Raw genomic sequence first — 17,007 nt, 5'->3', positions numbered from 1 at the left:
AGCTCTGGCATATGACACGGTACAGGTGGGATAAGTGGAGCTCTGGCATATGACACGGTACAGGTGGGATAAGTGGAGCTCTGGCATATGACATGGTACAGGTGGGATAAGTGGAGCTCTGGCATATGACATGGTACAGGTAGGATAAGTGGAGCTCTGGCATATGACATGGTACAGGTGGGATAAGTGGAGCTCTGGCATATGACATGGTACAGGTAGGATAAGTGGAGCTCTGGCATATGACACGGTACAGGTGGGATAAGTGGAGCTCTGGCATATGACATGGTACAGGTAGGATAAGTGGAGCTCTGGCATTTGACATGGTACAGGTGGGATAAGTGTAGCTCTGGCATATGACATGGTACAGGTGGGATAAGTGGAGCTCTGGCATATGACATGGTACAGGTGGGATAAGTGGAGCTCTGGCATATGACATGGTACAGGTAGGATAAGTGGAGCTCTGGCATATGACATGGTACAGGTAGGATAAGTGGAGCTCTGGCATATGACATGGTACAGGTGGGATAAGTGGAGCTCTGGCATATGACATGGCACAGGCAAGATAAGTGGAGCTCTGGCATATGACATGGTACAGGTAGGATAAGTGGAGCTCTGGCATATGACATGGCACAGGTGGGATAAGTGGAGCTCTGGCATATGACATGGTACAGGTAGGATAAGTGGAGCTCTGGCATATGACATGGTACAGGTGGGATAAGTGGAGCTCTGGCATATGACACGGTACAGGTGGGATAAGTTTAGCTCTGGCATATGACATGGTACAGGTAGGATAAGTGGAGCTCTGGCATATGACATGGTACAGGTGTGATAAGTGGAGCTCTGGCATATGACATGGTACAGGTGGGATAAGTGGAGCTCTGGCATATGACATGGTACAGGTGGGATAAGTGGAGCTCTGGCATATGACATGGTACAGGTGGGATAAGTGGAGCTCTGGCATTTGACATGGTACAGGTGGGATAAGTGGAGCTCTGGCATATGACATGGCACAGGTGGGATAAGTGGAGCTCTGGCATATGACATGGTACAGGTAGGATAAGGAGAGCTCTGGCATATGACACGGTACAGGTAGGATAAGTGGAGCTCTGGCATATGACATGGTACAGGTAGGATAAGTGGAGCTCTGGCATATGACACGGTACAGGTAGGATAAGTGGAGCTCTGGCATATGACATGGTACAGGTGGGATAAGTGGAGCTCTGGCATATGACATGGTACAGGTAGGATAAGTGGAGCTCTGGCATATGACATGGTACAGGTAGGATAAGTGGAGCTCTGGCATTTGACATGGTACAGGTGGGATAAGTGGAGCTCTGGCATATGACATGGTACAGGTGGGATAAGTGGAGCTCTGGCATATGACATGGTACAGGTGGGATAAGTGGAGCTCTGGCATATGACATGGTGCAGGTGGGATAAGTGGAGCTCTGGCATATGACATGGCACAGGTGGGATAAGTGTAGCTCTGGCATATGACATGGTACAGGTGGGATAAGTGGAGCTCTGGCATATGACATGGCACAGGTGGGATAAGTGGAGCTCTGGCATATGACATGGTACAGGTAGGATAAGTGGAGCTCTGGCATATGACATGGTACAGGTAGGATAAGTGGAGCTCTGGCATATGACATGGCACAGGTGGGATAAGTGGAGCTCTGGCATATGACATGGCACAGGTGGGATAAGTGGAGCTCTGGCATATGACATGGCACAGGTGGGATAAGTGGAGCTCTGGCATATGACATGGCACAGGTGGGATAAGTGTAGCTCTGGCATATGACATGGTACAGGTGGGATAAGTGGAGCTCTGGCATATGACATGGCACAGGTGGGATAAGTGGAGTTCTGGCATATGACATGGTACAGGTGGGATAAGTGGAGCTCTGGCATTTGACATGGTACAGGTAGGATAAGTGTAGCTCTGGCATATGACATGGCACAGGTGGGATAAGTGGAGCTCTGGCATATGACATGGTACTGGTGTGATAAGTGGAGCTCTGGCATATGACATGGTACAGGTGGGATAAGTGGAGCTCTGGCATATGACATGGTACAGGTGTGATAAGTGGAGCTCTGGCATATGACATGGCACAGGTGGGATAAGAGGATCTCTGGCATATGACATGGTACAGGTGGGATAAGTGGAGCTCTGGCATATGACATGGCACAGGTGGGATAAGTGTAGCTCTGGCATATGACATGGTACAGGTGGGATAAGTGGAGCTCTGGCATATGACATGGCACAGGTGGGATAAGTGGAGCTCTGGCATATGACATGGCACAGGTGGGATAAGTGGAGCTCTGGCATATGACATGGTACAGGTGGGATAAGTGGAGCTCTGGCATATGACATGGCACAGGCAAGATAAGTGGAGCTCTGGCATATGACATGGTACAGGTAGGATAAGTGGAGCTCTGGCATATGACATGGTACAGGTGGGATAAGTGGAGCTCTGGCATATGACACGGTACAGGTGGGATAAGTGGAGCTCTGGCATATGACATGGCACAGGCAAGATAAGTGGAGCTCTGGCATATGACATGGTACAGGTAGGATAAGTGGAGCTCTGGCATATGACATGGTACAGGTAGGATAAGTGGAGCTCTGGCATATGACATGGTACAGGTGGGATAAGTGGAGCTCTGGCATATGACATGGTACAGGTGGGATAAGTGGAGCTCTGGCATATGACATGGTACAGGTGGGATAAGTGGAGCTCTGGCATATGACATGGTACAGGTGGGATAAGTGGAGCTCTGGCATATGACATGGCACAGGTGGGATAAGTGGAGTTCTGGCATATGACACGGTACAGGTAGGATAAGTGGAGCTCTGGCATATGACATGGTACAGGTAGGATAAGTGGAGCTCTGGCATATGACATGGTACAGGTAGGATAAGTGGAGCTCTGGCATATGACATGGTACAGGTAGGATAAGTGGAGCTCTGGCATATGACATGGCACAGGTGGGATAAGAGGATCTCTGGCATATGACATGGTACAGGTAGGATAAGTGGAGCTCTGGCATATGACATGGTACAGGTGGGATAAGTGGAGCTCTGGCATATGACATGGTACAGGTAGGATAAGTGGAGTTCTGGCATATGACATGGTACAGGTGGGATAAGTGGAGCTCTGGCATATGACATGGTACAGGTAGGATACGTGGAGCTCTGGCATATGACATGGTACAGGTAGGATAAGTGGAGTTCTGGCATATGACATGGTACAGGTGGGATAAGTGGAGCTCTGGCATATGACATGGTACAGGTGGGATAAGTGGAGCTCTGGCATATGACATGGTACAGGTAGGATAAGTGGAGCTCTGGCATATGACACAGTGCAGGTAGGATAAGTGGAGCTCTGGCATATGACATGGTACAGGTAGGATAAGTGGAGCTCTGGCATATGACATGGTACAGGTGGGATAAGTGGAGCTCTGGCATATGACATGGTACAGGTGGGATAAGTGGAGCTCTGGCATATGACATGGTACAGGTAGGATAAGTGGAGCTCTGGCAAGTTCTTTCAGAATACGGAACTTGCGCCCTAAATTACGGCGGCGTAATGTATCAGAGATATGTTACGCCCGCACAAGATTACGCAGGGCTACCTGAATCTAGCCCATAGTCTCTTTCAAGGGTCCACCATCAAAGTTCTCCAACCGAGGGGTAGAGGGACAGGGAAAGACTCGGGTACGTTTGCTTTGCGGATCACGGGTAAAACTTAGATCCAGAGGATTAACTCAGCTCCACACTGGATTCAGCAACCACCAGATGGGCGACTCTTACCGGCCTATCAGCTGGTGCGAAGCTCGTCAAAGTCTCTGCCACAGACTTGATAAGTGTTGTCAGGCCGTCCCACGATCTTCTGCCACAAGATCACGCACACTTGGTATAATTCCAACAAAAGTTACACCACTCACGGTGCCAAGAATCTTTCAGCCGGACCGGCAGCACAGTGAGGGAAATCCCGCAGGGTATGTCCATCAATTGAATCCCTCTGGTTCAGCTTCCTTCCATAGACAAGGAAGCGAAGGACCATCCCTGGATCAGTAGGCCCCAGAAATTCCTGGACCTACTATCAGTTACGAGGCCTCGGGCCAGCTGTACCGAGGCTACAAGACAGCTCACACATTCCTGAGGCCAGGAGGTCCCTCAGGTCAGAAGACGAACCCCGCTAAACGGCATCTGTCTCTTAAGTACCCCTCCCCAGAATGCACAGCGGGTTGAGGGGAAGATGGATGGTGCTAAATACAGGGATGTTCTTGAGGAAAAGCTGTAGCACTCTGTGTGTGATTGGAGGCGAGGACGGAGGTTCACTTTCCAGCGGGACAATCACCCCAAACACACTGCTAAAGCAACACTTGAGGGGTTTAAAGTGGAGGTTCACCCAAAAACCCTTTTTTTTTTGTAACATTAGATTGAGGCTCATTTTGTGAAGGGGAATCGGGTGTTTTTTTTACAATCAAAGCCGTACTTACCATTTTAGAGAGAGATCTTCGCCGCCGTTTCCGGGTATGGGCTGCGGGACTGGGCATTCCTATTTGATTGACAGGCTTCCGACGGTCGCATACATCGCGTCCCGATTTTCCGAAAGTAGCTGAACGTCTGTGCGCAGGCACCGTATAGAGCCGAACCGATGCTCGGCTTCTTTCGGCTACTCGTGACGCGATGTATGCGACCGTCGGAAGGCTGTCAATCAAATAGGAACGCCCAGTCCCGCAGCCCATACCCGGAAGCGGCGGAGAATATCGCTCTCTACAACGGTAAGTACGGCTTCGATTTAAAAAAAACACCCGATTCCCCTTCACAAAACGAGCCTCAATCTAATGTTAAAATTTTTTTTCGGGTGAACTCCCGCTTTAAGGGGAAACATGTAAATGTGTTGGAATGGCCTAGTCATTGCTCAGACCTCAATCCAATAGAAAATCTGTGGTCAGACCTTAAAGATTGCTGTTCACAAGTGCAAACCACTTGGAGGCACTGGAGGAGTTTTGCAAGGAGGAGGAATTAGCAGTGTTGCGGTACCTCTCTTCCCGAGCTCCAAAGTACACGAACCGCCACTAACCGCCGAAGTGCAATAGGTTCCAACCGGCCACCATCTCCATACACCGTCCTTAGTGGCCAGTAACCCAATCCCCTCCAGTAACGAGACCAAGCTCCATTGTGAGGGTAAAACACGAACTGTTTACTGTGGGCTACCCGCCCGTATTTATGCAGGTCTCCCGCCTGGTGGACACTCCCCTAGGGGACCAGATGGGAGACTGAAATAACAGAACGACATGGGGACATTTCAAACATACATCCCCACCATTTCCCAGCATGCATCACAGTTTCTAACTTTATAACTGCCGAACATTTTATATTCATATAACGTATCCCCAGATAGCCTGGAACTGAGGGCATATTATTGGGGAATAGCAAGCAGACGAACACAATATGTCCAGTATACGGATGGGTCCGTCACATGGCTCCCTCCTTGTGGAACACTCCGGCAGACCCGGCTTGACCCTTTGGCGGGTCAACTTGGGGATGACCGGACGGAGAAGGCGTAGAGACGTCTGTTTGCCGAGATAATCCATCCGCATTCCCATTCTGCTTACCGGGTCGGTAGCTGATGGTGAAATTGTAAGGCTGTAGTGCCAGACTCCACCTCAGCAGTCTGCCATTGTCTCCTGAGACCCGGTTAAGCCAAACTAGGGGGTTGTGGTCCGTAATGAGGGAAAATTCTTGTCCGTATAAATAAGGACTCAATTTCTTTAGTGCCCAGACCAGGGCTAAACACTCCTTCTCCACTGCCGCATAACTCACTTCCCTGGGTAGTAGTTTTCTACTGAGATACGCGACAGGGTGCTCCCCTCCATCTTCCCCGACCTGGCTTAGCACAGCCCCCAGTCCATGCATGGAAGCATCTGTATGGACGAGAAAACGTTTGTTAGGCACTGGGGCAGCCAGGACAGGGGCATTCACTAGAGCTTGCTTCAGGGCCCGAAACGCGGCTTCACAAGCTGGCGACCACAGGACCTGCTTAGGTAAGTTTTTCTTAGTCAGGTCCGTCAAGGGCTTGGCCACCGTACTGTAGTCGGGGACAAAACGTCGGTAATACCCTGCCATCCCCAGGAAGGCTAGCACTTGGGTCTTGGTGATAGGTGTGGGCCAGTTAGCTACCGCCTCGACCTTAGCTGGCTCTGGTCGCTGGGTCCCACATCCTACCCTGTGACCCAAGTACTTCACTTCTGCCATGCCTAAATGGCACTTATCTGGCTTCAAGGTCAGGCCGGCGGCCCGAATCTTGTCCAGCACCACCCCCACGTGGACTAAATGGTCTTCCCAAGTCTCGCTGTAGACCGCAATGTCATCCAGGTACGCACACGCGAAGTCCTGGAAGCCATCGAGGAGTCTATCCACCATACGCTGAAAGGTAGCCGGAGCATTCTTCATTCCAAATGGCATAACCTTAAACTGGTATAGGCCAAATGGGGTGACGAAGGCCGACTTAGGGATAGCATCCTCGGCCAGGGGGATCTGCCAATAACCCTTGCACAGGTCAATGGTGGTCAGGTAGCGCCCCCTGGCAATGCGGTCTAATAATTCGTCTACCCGGGGCATCGGGTACGCGTCAGTGGTGGTCCGTTCGTTGAGCCGCCTGTAATCTACGCAGAACCGGGTGGTCCCATCTTTCTTAGGCACCAGGACTACAGGCGAGGCCCAAGGGCTGTCTGACGGCTCGATAACCCCCAGCCGAGTCATCTCCTGTATCTCCGTCCGCATTTCCTCTCGGACTGCTTCAGGGATACGGTATGGGGGTTGTCGTAGGGGGTTCTGTCCGGGCGTCTCGACTTTGTGCATAGCTAGTGTGGTGTACCCGGGTTCTTGGGAGAACGTCGCCTGCTTCTCCCACAGAAGCTGTCTTGCCTGTACCTTCTTTGCTGGGTTTAACCGGTCTCCTAGCTGCACAAGGCTTGTAAGGTCCGTCTGGGGATTCCTCTCTAACAAGTCAGGTAAAGGTAAGTTCTCGGGGTCATCCGTAGCTGGGGCACAGACTGCCGCAACATCTTCTGGTCGCTCCTGATACTCCTTTAACATGTTCACATGAAAGGATCGCTGGATCCCTTCATCTGAACAGCTGGCTATAAGGTAGGTAGTATCACATATCTGCGCTAATACTTTATACGGGCCCTGCCAAGATGCTTGCATCTTGTTTGCCTTCACAGGTTTGAGCACTAGAACCTTCTGCCCAACCTGGAAGACCCGCTGTCGGGCGCCCCGATCGTACCACCGCTTCTGTCTCCCCTGGGCCGCCTGGAGATTTTCCCTTACCATCAGGGATAGTTTCTCCATGCGGTCCCGGAGTTCCAGGACATATGGTACTATGGGGGTCCCTTCTTGCTCCGTCTCCCCCTCCCAGTGTCCTCTAATGAGATCTAGGGGTCCTCGGACCCTTCTCCCATAGAGTAACTCAAAGGGGGAGAACCCAGTAGATTCCTGGGGCACCTCTCTGTATGCAAATAGCAGATGAGGCAGGAATCGCTCCCAGTCTCTGCAAGTGTCAGTAAAGGTCCTCAGCATCTGTTTGAGGGTACCATTAAATCGCTCGCAGAGGCCGTTGGTCTGTGGGTGATACGGTGAGCTAAGCAGCGGTTTAATGCCGCACACCTTCCACAGTTGCTGGGTGAGCACAGCGGTAAACTGAGTTCCCTGATCAGAGAGAATCTCCTGAGGGAACCCGACCCTAGTGAATATCTTAACCAGGGCATCCGCTACTGTCTCTGCCTCGATATTAGACAGCGCTACTGCCTCTGGGTAACGTGTGGCATAGTCCACCACAGTAAGAATGTACTTCTTACCGGAGGGGCTAGCCCTGGCCAGTGGACCTACAAGGTCAACGGCTATGCGGGAAAAGGGCTCCCCAATGATAGGCATCGACTGAAGCCTAGCTTTTGGGTGATCTCCCCGCTTTCCTACCCGTTGACAGGTGTCGCACGTGCTACAATACATCCGCACGTCTCGGTTCAAATTGGGCCAGAAAAAGTTTTGAGTGATCCTATGAGCTGTGCGGTGGGAGCCTAGATGGCCCGCTAACGGCACATCGTGCCCAATCCGTAAAATCTCCTTCCGGTACTTGGCAGGTACCACTAGCTGTCGCTTGTGCGGAGGGGTGCTCGGTTTTTGGGACGGTCTCGGGATCCTGTACAGCCTATCCCCCCCCCACTCGTAGTGCTCCCCATCTACTCCTTCCTCCCCTGAGTCGGCCCTGGCCCTGTACTTTGCTAACGTCGGGTCTTCCCTAGTCTCCCTTCCGTACATCTCTGGGGTATCCCAGCCTAAAGGGGCCGGATCTAACATACACGTCGGGGTAGAGGGTCTTACCTGGGTCGCAGCAGCAGGTGGGCCGGCTTCGGTGGCACGGGTCTGGGCCCGGGTCGTGACAGCGTCTACTGCAGCGGGGCCCATGGGAGTATAGGCTGAAAGGAGGGGGGCCAAGTCATTGCCAAGGAGGACATCGGCGGGTAAGTCTTTCATAACCCCCACGTTCACTTGTCTAGCGCCCACTCCCCAATCCAAATGTACCCGGGCAACGGGTAGTCGGAACACGGCACCTCCTGCTACTCGTACTGCGACCGTGTCCCCGGTATGTTGGTTCTCGGATACTAGGTGCTTCTGGAGTAAAGTCATGGTCGCACCGGTATCCCGTAGGCCACTGACCTCCTTCCCGTTGACCTTGACACACTGTCTGTGGTGCTGCCTGTTATCTCGGTGGGCCGCCTGAACGGGGTCGGCCTCATGCAGAATACCCCAGCATTCCTCTTCCTCCACACAGTGAGTTGCTGGGAGAGGTGGTCGTGGATTGGCCCCTGGGGGTCTCTTCCAGGACTGACTTTGGTTGGCATTGTTCATCGGGCACTCCGGTCGCTTGTGTCCCAGCTGATTGCATAGGTAGCACCGACTGGGTTGGGAGTATTCCCGAGAGTTAAACCGGGGTGAGCGGGGATACTGGGTCGACGGAGGGGGTGCTGAGGGCCGATTCATAGGGGGTTGGTAAATAGTAGCTGCTGGCTTGTATTCCACCCTGGTGGGAGCCTTGGTGGCTGAATTGTCCAATTTTCGGGCATCCGTATACTCATCTGCCAGGCGAGCTGCTTCATGGAGAGTGGAGGGTTTACGGTCCCTTACCCACTCTCTGACCCCTGTTGGTAATTTGTCGAAGCAATGTTCCAACAGAAACATCTGTAGCACCTCCTCTCCGGACACCGCCTGGCACCCCGCCATCCAGTGTGCGGCGGTGCGGTGCACCTTACATGCCCATTCAACGTAGGAGTCCCCAGTCGTTTTTACAGTGTCCCGGAACCTCCTTCGGTATGCCTCGGGTGTAACGGCATACCGGGAGAGTAGAGATTTCCTGACGGCCACATAATCCCCGATCTCCTCGTCAGGGATGGCCCGAAAAGCCTCACTGGCCCGGCCGGATAACTTGCCGGACAATATAGGGATCCAGTCCTCCAGGGGTACCTTGTGCAGGGCACATTGCCGCTCAAAATCAGCAAGGTACCCATCGATCTCTCCTTCTGTCTCACTGAAGGCTTTAAATGCTGCAAACGGCACCTTCTTTCTTTCCCCCGTGTCTGCTGTGACTGGGGCTGCTGCAGTGCCGCTTTGGCGTAGCAGGTTGGCCTCCACAGCGGCTTGGACTTGGGCGATAATTTCCGCAGGTGGGTTGGGACCATAATGGGCCAGCCTAATTCTTACCGCCCGGTCAAATCTCTCTTCTTCGGGGGTTCTGTCGTCTGGGCTGGGTCCATTGGTTCCCTCTACTGCTGGTACTCCATCCATTTCCAGCAATAATGTGATAATGTCCCCCTTTTTGAGGTTACTGGCCTGTCCGCCTCTTTGCTCTAATAAATCCTTTAAGGTAGCTCTTCTCAGGTTTTGGTATTGCAATTCCATTTGGTCCTGGTTGTAGTGGTTTCTTTGGGCGCTGAGGTTCATCCCGTCGCTTGCCACCAGTTGTTGCGGTACCTCTCTTCCCGAGCTCCAAAGTACACGAACCGCCACTAACCGCCGAAGTGCAATAGGTTCCAACCGGCCACCATCTCCATACACCGTCCTTAGTGGCCAGTAACCCAATCCCCTCCAGTAACGAGACCAAGCTCCATTGTGAGGGTAAAACACGAACTGTTTACTGTGGGCTACCCGCCCGTATTTATGCAGGTCTCCCGCCTGGTGGACACTCCCCTAGGGGACCAGATGGGAGACTGAAATAACAGAACGACATGGGGACATTTCAAACATACATCCCCACCATTTCCCAGCATGCATCACAGTTTCTAACTTTATAACTGCCGAACATTTTATATTCATATAACGTATCCCCAGATAGCCTGGAACTGAGGGCATATTATTGGGGAATAGCAAGCAGACGAACACAATATGTCCAGTATACGGATGGGTCCGTCACAGGCAGAAATCCCAGTGGGGAGATCATAGAGCTGTGATAGGCGGCTCTACAAAGTATTGACTTTGGGGGGTGAATACTTATGCACATTGACTTTTTCTGTTATTTTGTCTTATTTGTTGTTTGCTTCACAATAAAAAAAAACAAGTTGTGGGCGTGGTCTGTAAATGAAATGATGCAAATCCTCAAACAATCCGTGTTATTCCAGGTCGTGAGGCAACAAAACACGGAAAATGCCAAGGGGGTGAATGCATTTGGGGAGTCTGTGGACAGCACCGTTCAGTATTTGGGAGTGGTGAATGCTGCAAAGTCCAGCTTAGGGGGTCACGTGAAGTCTAGTGTGGTCAGTTCTAGGTGGCCCATTTTATGATGCTTGTTAATCCCTCTGACCAGAGTATTATTAATACACTCTGATCTGCAGATTGTGTGTTTCATTGTATTTGATATCACAATTCCATCTAACACGTTCTCTCCTCTATAAGGTGGCGAATATTGCGGTTCACAAACAAGCTCTGGTTCTAACTGAGACAGAGTCCATTTTCCTCTTCTACTCGCACTTTGATGGGATCTTGGGGTTGGGGTATCCCAGTCTTTCAGTATCTGGGACGCCTCCTGTCTTTGATAACATGTGGAGTGAAGACTTAATTCCAGAAGATATCTTCTCTGTCTATCTCAGCAGGTAAGTAGCCCTAACCCTAACCCCAAACCCTAACACCTAACCCTAACCCCAACCCTAACAATAACCCCTAACCCTAACCCCAACCCTAACCCTAACAATAACCCCTAACCCCAACCCTAACCCTAACCCCAACCCTAACAATAACCCATAACCCTAACAATAACCCCTAACCCTAACCCCAACCCTAACCCTAACAATAACCCCTAACCCTAACCCCAACCCTAACCCTAACAATAACCCCTAACCCCAACCCTAACCCCAACCCTAACAATAACCCATAACCCTAACAATAACCCCTAACCCCAACCCTAACCCTAACAATAACCCCTAACCCTAACCCCTAACCCTAACCCTAACCCTAACAATAACCCCTAACCCCTAACCCTAACCCTAACCCTAACCCCAAACCTAACCCTAACAATAACCCCTAACCCTAACCCTAACCCCTAACCCTAACCCCTAACAATAACCCCTAACCCTAACAATAACCCCTAACCCTAACCCCTAACCCTAACCCCTAACAATAACCCCTAACCCTAACAATAACCCCTAACCCTAACCCCTAACCCTAACCCCTAACCCCTAACCCTAACCCCAACCCTAACAATAACCCCTAACCCCAACCCTAACCTTAACCCCTAACAATAACCCCTAACCCTAACAATAACCCCTAACCCTAACCCTAACCCCTAACCCTAACAATAACCCCTAACCCTAACAATAACCCCTAACCCTAACCCCTAACCCCAACCCTAACCCTAACCCTAACCTCAACCCTAACAATAACCCCTAACCCTAACCCCAAGCTTAACCCTAACAATAACCCCTAACCCCTAACCCTAACAATAACCACTAACCCTAACCCCTAATCCTAACCCCCTAACCCTAACCCCAACCCTAACAATAACTCCTAACCCTAACCCTAACAATAACCCCTAACCGTAACCCCTAACCCTAACCCCTAACAATAACTCCTAACCCTAACCCTAACAATAACCCCTAACCGTAACCCCTAACCCTAACCCCTAACAATAACCCCTAACCCTAACCCTAACCCTAACAATAACCCCTAACCAAAACCCTAACCCTAACCATAACACTAACCCTAACCCCTAACCCTAACCCTAAGGCTGTTTCTCAAAACCAGAAAGGACTTTGAGGTAATGCTTATTTTTGTAGGCTGAACCAACCCATTAGATGTTTAAAGCAATCACATGGCCTTTGATGAACCAAAACACAGATGTGTTTCAAGTACTGTTTTAGCCCGATTGGCCTGATCAACATGGTGGTGGTTCTCATCAGTGTGAGCATGGGGGAGGTAGCTCTGGTAAGAGTCCAGATGGTGGTGTGGTTCTGGTTAGCATGGAGATGGTAGTGGTTCTGGTAAGCATGGAGATGGTAGTGGTTCTGGTTAGCATGGAGATGGTAGTGGTTCTGGTTGGCATGGAGATGGTAGTGGTTCTGGTTGGCATGGCGATGGTAGTGGTTCTGGTTGGCATGGAGAGGGTATTGGTTCTGGTTAGCATGGAGATGACAGTGGTTCTGGTTGGCATGGAGATGGTAGTGGTTCTGTTTAGCATGGAGATGGTAGTGGTTCTGGTTGGCATGGAGAGGGTATTGGTTCTGGTTAGCATGGAGATGACAGTGGTTCTGGTTGGCATGGAGATGGTAGTGGTTCTGTTTAGCATGGAGATGGTAGTGGTTCTGGTTGGCATGGAGAGGGTATTGGTTCTGGTTAGCATGGAGATGGTAGTGGTTCTGGTTGGCATGGAGATGGTAGTGGTTCTGGTTAGCATGGAGATGATAGTGGTTCTGGATTGCATGGAGATGGTAGTGGTTCTGGTTAGCATGGAGATGGTAGTGGTTCTGGTTGGCATGGCGATGGTAGTGGTTCTGGTTGGCATGGAGAGGGTATTGGTTCTGGTTAGCATGGAGATGACAGTGGTTCTGGTTGGCATGGAGATGGTAGTGGTTCTGTTTAGCATGGAGATGGTAGTGGTTCTGGTTGGCATGGAGATGGTAGTGGTTCTGGTTGGCATGTAGATGGTAGTGGTTCTGGTTGGCATGGAGATGGTAGTGGTTCTGGTTAGCATGGATATGGTAGTGATTTTGGTTAGCATGGAGATGGTAGTGGTTCTGGTTAGCATGGATATGGTAGTGGTTCTGGTTAGCATGGAGATGGTAGTGGTTCTGGTTGGCATGGAGATGGTAGTGGTTCTGGTTGTCATGGAGATGGTAGTGGTTCTGGTTAGCATGGAGATGGTAGTGGTTCTGGTTGGCATGGAGATGGTAGTGGTTCTGGTTAGCATGGAGATGGTAGTGGTTCTGGTTGGCATGGAGATGGTAGTGGTTCTGGTTGGCATGGAGATGGTAGTGGTTCTGGTTAGCATGGAGATGATAGTGGTTCTGGTTAGCATGGAGATGGTAGTGGTTCTGGTTAGCATGGATATGGTAGTGGTTCTGGTTAGCATGGAGATGGTAGTGGTTCTGGTTAGCATGGAGATGGTAGTGGTTCTGGTTGGCATGGAGATGGTAGTGGTTCTGGTTAGCATGGAGATGGTAGTGGTTCTGGTTGGCATGGAGATGGTAGTGGTTCTGGTTAGCATGGAGATGATAGTGGTTCTGATTAGCATGGAGATGGTAGTGGTTCTGGTTGGCATGGAGATGGTAGTGGTTCTGGTTAGCATGGAGATGGTAGTGGTTCTGGTTAGCATGGAGATGGTAGTGGTTCTGGTTGGCATGGAGTTGGTAGTGGTTCTGGTTGGCATTGAGATGGTAGTGGTTCTGGTTGGCATGGAGATGGCAGTGGTTCTGGTTAGCATGGAGATGATAGTGGTTCTGGTTAGCATGGAGATGGTAGTGGTTCTGGTTGGCATGGAGATGGTAGTGGTTCTGGTTGGCATGGAGATGGTAGTGGTTCTGGTTAGCATAGAGATGGTAGTGGTTCTGGTTGGCATGGAGATGATAGTGGTTCTGGTTAGCATGGAGATGGTAGTGGTTCTGGTTGGCATGGATATGGTAGTGGTTCTGGTTAGCATGGAGATGGTAGTGGTTCTGTTTAGCATGGAGATGGTAGTGGTTCTGGTTAGCATGGAGATGGTAGTGGTTCTGGTTGGCATGTAGATGATAGTGGTTCTGGATTGCATGGAGATGGTAGTGGTTCTGGTTAGCATGGAGATGGTAGTGATTCTGGTTGGCATGGCGATGGTAGTGGTTCTGGTTGGCATGGAGATGGTATTGGTTCTGGTTAGCATGGAGATGATAGTGGTTCTGGTTGGCATGGAGATGGTAGTGGTTCTGTTTAGCATGGAGATGGTAGTGTTTCTGGTTGGCATGGAGATGGTAGTGGTTCTGGTTGGCATGGATATGGTAGTGGTTCTGGATAGCATGGAGATGGTAGTGGTTCTGGTTAGCATGGAGATGGTAGTGGTTCTGGTTGGCATGTAGATGGTAGTGGTTCTGGTTGGCATGTAGATGGTAGTGGTTCTGGTTGGCATGGAGATGGTAGTGGTTCTGGTTAGCATGGAGATGGTAGTGGTTCTGGTTAGCATGGATATTGTAGTGGTTCTGGTTAGCATGGAGATGGTAGTGGTTCTGGTTGGCATGGAGATGGTAGTGGTTCTGGTTGGCATGGAGATGGTAGTGGTTCTGGTTGGCATGGAGATGGTAGTGGTTCTGGTTAGCATGGAGATGGTAGTGGTTCTGGTTAGCATGGAGATGGTAGTGGTTCTGATTAGCATGGAGATGGTAGTGGTTCTGGTTGGCATGAAGATGGTAGTGGTTCTGGTTAGCATGGAGATGGTAGTGGTTCTGGTTAGCATGGAGATGGTAGTGGTTCTGGCTGGCATGGAGATGGTAGTGGTTCTGGTTGGCATGGAGATGGTAGTGGTTCTGGTTGGCATGGAGATGGTAGTGGTTCTGGTTGGCATGGAGATGGCAGTGGTTCTGGTTAGCATGGAGATGATAGTGGTTCTGGTTAGCATGGAGATGGTAGTGGTTCTGGTTGGCATGGAGATGATAGTGGTTCTGGTTGGCATGGAGATGGTAGTGGTTCTGGTTGGCATGGAGATGGTAGTGGTTCTGGTTGGCATGGAGATGGTAGTGGTTCTGGTTAGCATGGAGATGGTAGTGGTTCTGGTTGGCATGGAGATGGTAGTGGTTCTGGTTGGCATGGAGATGGTAGTGGTTCTAGTTAGCATGGAGATGGTAGTGGTTCTGGTTGGCATGGAGATGGTAGTGGTTCTGGTTAGTTTGTGTGAACATGCAAACACAGTTAAAATCTATGGGACACAAACCTATAACTGAACCCATCACCTCCTGGTAGTTCCATAGTTCTGGGGATGTAGTAAGAGGGAGGCTCTGTACTGGGGGTGGGAGAGGAGTTCTGTACAAGGGGGAGTGTTGGAGGAGGGGAAGCTCTGTACTGGGGGGTAGGTGATGTGGGAGAGGAGTTCTGTACAAGGGGGAGTGTGGGAGGAGGGGAAGCTCTGTACTGGGGGTGGGAGAGGAGTTCTGTACAAGGGGGAGTGTGGGAGGAGGGGAAGCTCTGTACTGGGGGTGGGAGTGGGAGAGGAGTTCTGTACAAGGGGGAGTGTGGGAGGAGGGGAAGCTCTGTACTGGGGGTGGGAGTGGGAGAGGAGCTCTGTACAGGGGGGAGTGTTGGAGGAGGGGAAGCTCTGTACTGGGGGGTAGGTGATGTGGGAGAGGAGTTCTGTACAAGGGGGAGTGTGGGAGGAGGGGAAGCTCTGTACTGGGGGTGGGAGAGGAGTTCTGTACAAGGGGAAGTGTGGGGGGAGGGGAAGCTCTGTACTGGGGGATGAGGGTGGGAGAGGAGTTCTGTACAAGGGGGAGTGTGGGAGGAGGGGAAGCTCTGTACTGGGGGTGGGAGTGGGAGAGGAGTTCTGTACAAGGGGGAGTGTGGGAGGAGGGGAAGCTCTGTACTGGGGGTGGGAGTGGGAGAGGAGTTCTGTACAAGGGGGAGTGTGGGAGGAGGGGAAGCTCTGTACTGGGGGATGAGGGTGGGAGAGAAGTTCTGTACAAGGGGGAGTGTGGGAGGAGGGGAAGCTCTGTACTGGGGGTGGGAGTGGGAGGGGAGTTCTGTACAAGGGGGAGTGTGGGAGGAGGGGAAGCTCTGTACTGGGGGATGAGGGTGGGAGAGGAGTTCTGTACAAGGGGGAGTGTGGGAGGAGGGGAAGCTCTGTACTGGGGGTGGGAGTGGGAGAGGAGTTCTGTACAAGGGGGAGTGTGGGAGGAGGGGAGGCTCTGTACTGGGGGTGGGGTGGGAGAGGAGTTCTGTACAAGGGGGAGTGTGGGAGGAGGGGAGGCTCTGTACTGGGGGTGGGAGTGGGAGAGGAGTTCTGTACAAGGGGGAGTGTGGGAGGAGGGGAGGCTCTGTACTGGGGGTGGGAGTGGGTGAGGAGTTCTGTACAAGGGGGAGTGTGGGAGGAGGGGAAGCTCTGTACTGGGGGTGGGAGTGGGAGAGGAGTTCTGTACAAGGGGGAGTGTGGGAGGAGGGGAAGCTCTGTACTGGGGGGTAGGTGATGTGGGAGAGGAGTTCTGTACAAGGGGGAGTGTGGGAGGAGGGGAAGCTCTGTACTGGGGGTGGGAGAGGAGTTCTGTACAAGGGGGAGTGTGGGAGGAGGGGAAGCTCTGTACTGAGGGATGAGGGTGGGAGAGGAGTTCTGTACAAGGGGGAGTGTGGAAGGAGGGGAAGCTCTGTACTGGGGGTGGGAGAGGAGTTCTGTACAAGGGAGAGTGTGGGAGGAGGGGGAGCTCTGTACTGGGGGTGGGAGTGGGAGAGGAGTTCTGTACAAGGGGGAGTGTGGGAGGAGGGGAAGCTCTGTACTGGGG

The 17,007-nt window shown here is 51.6% G+C and overlaps 1 protein-coding gene across 1 annotated transcript in view; it reads left to right on the top strand.

Annotated features, from left to right (window-relative positions):
* Positions 1-17,007, top strand: part of LOC120921525 (pepsin A-like) — an 89,179-nt gene that overhangs the window by 25,572 nt on the left and 46,600 nt on the right. The window contains exon 5 of the mRNA XM_040334016.1: positions 10,961-11,157. Coding sequence (XP_040189950.1) covers positions 10,961-11,157 — 197 coding nt within the window. The remainder of the gene's footprint in view (positions 1-10,960; positions 11,158-17,007) is intronic.

The sequence above is a fragment of the Rana temporaria genome (assembly GCF_905171775.1).
Source record: "Rana temporaria chromosome 1 unlocalized genomic scaffold, aRanTem1.1 chr1d, whole genome shotgun sequence".
Lineage (NCBI taxonomy): Eukaryota > Metazoa > Chordata > Amphibia > Anura > Ranidae > Rana > Rana temporaria.
This window is presented reverse-complemented; position numbering and strand designations above follow the sequence as displayed.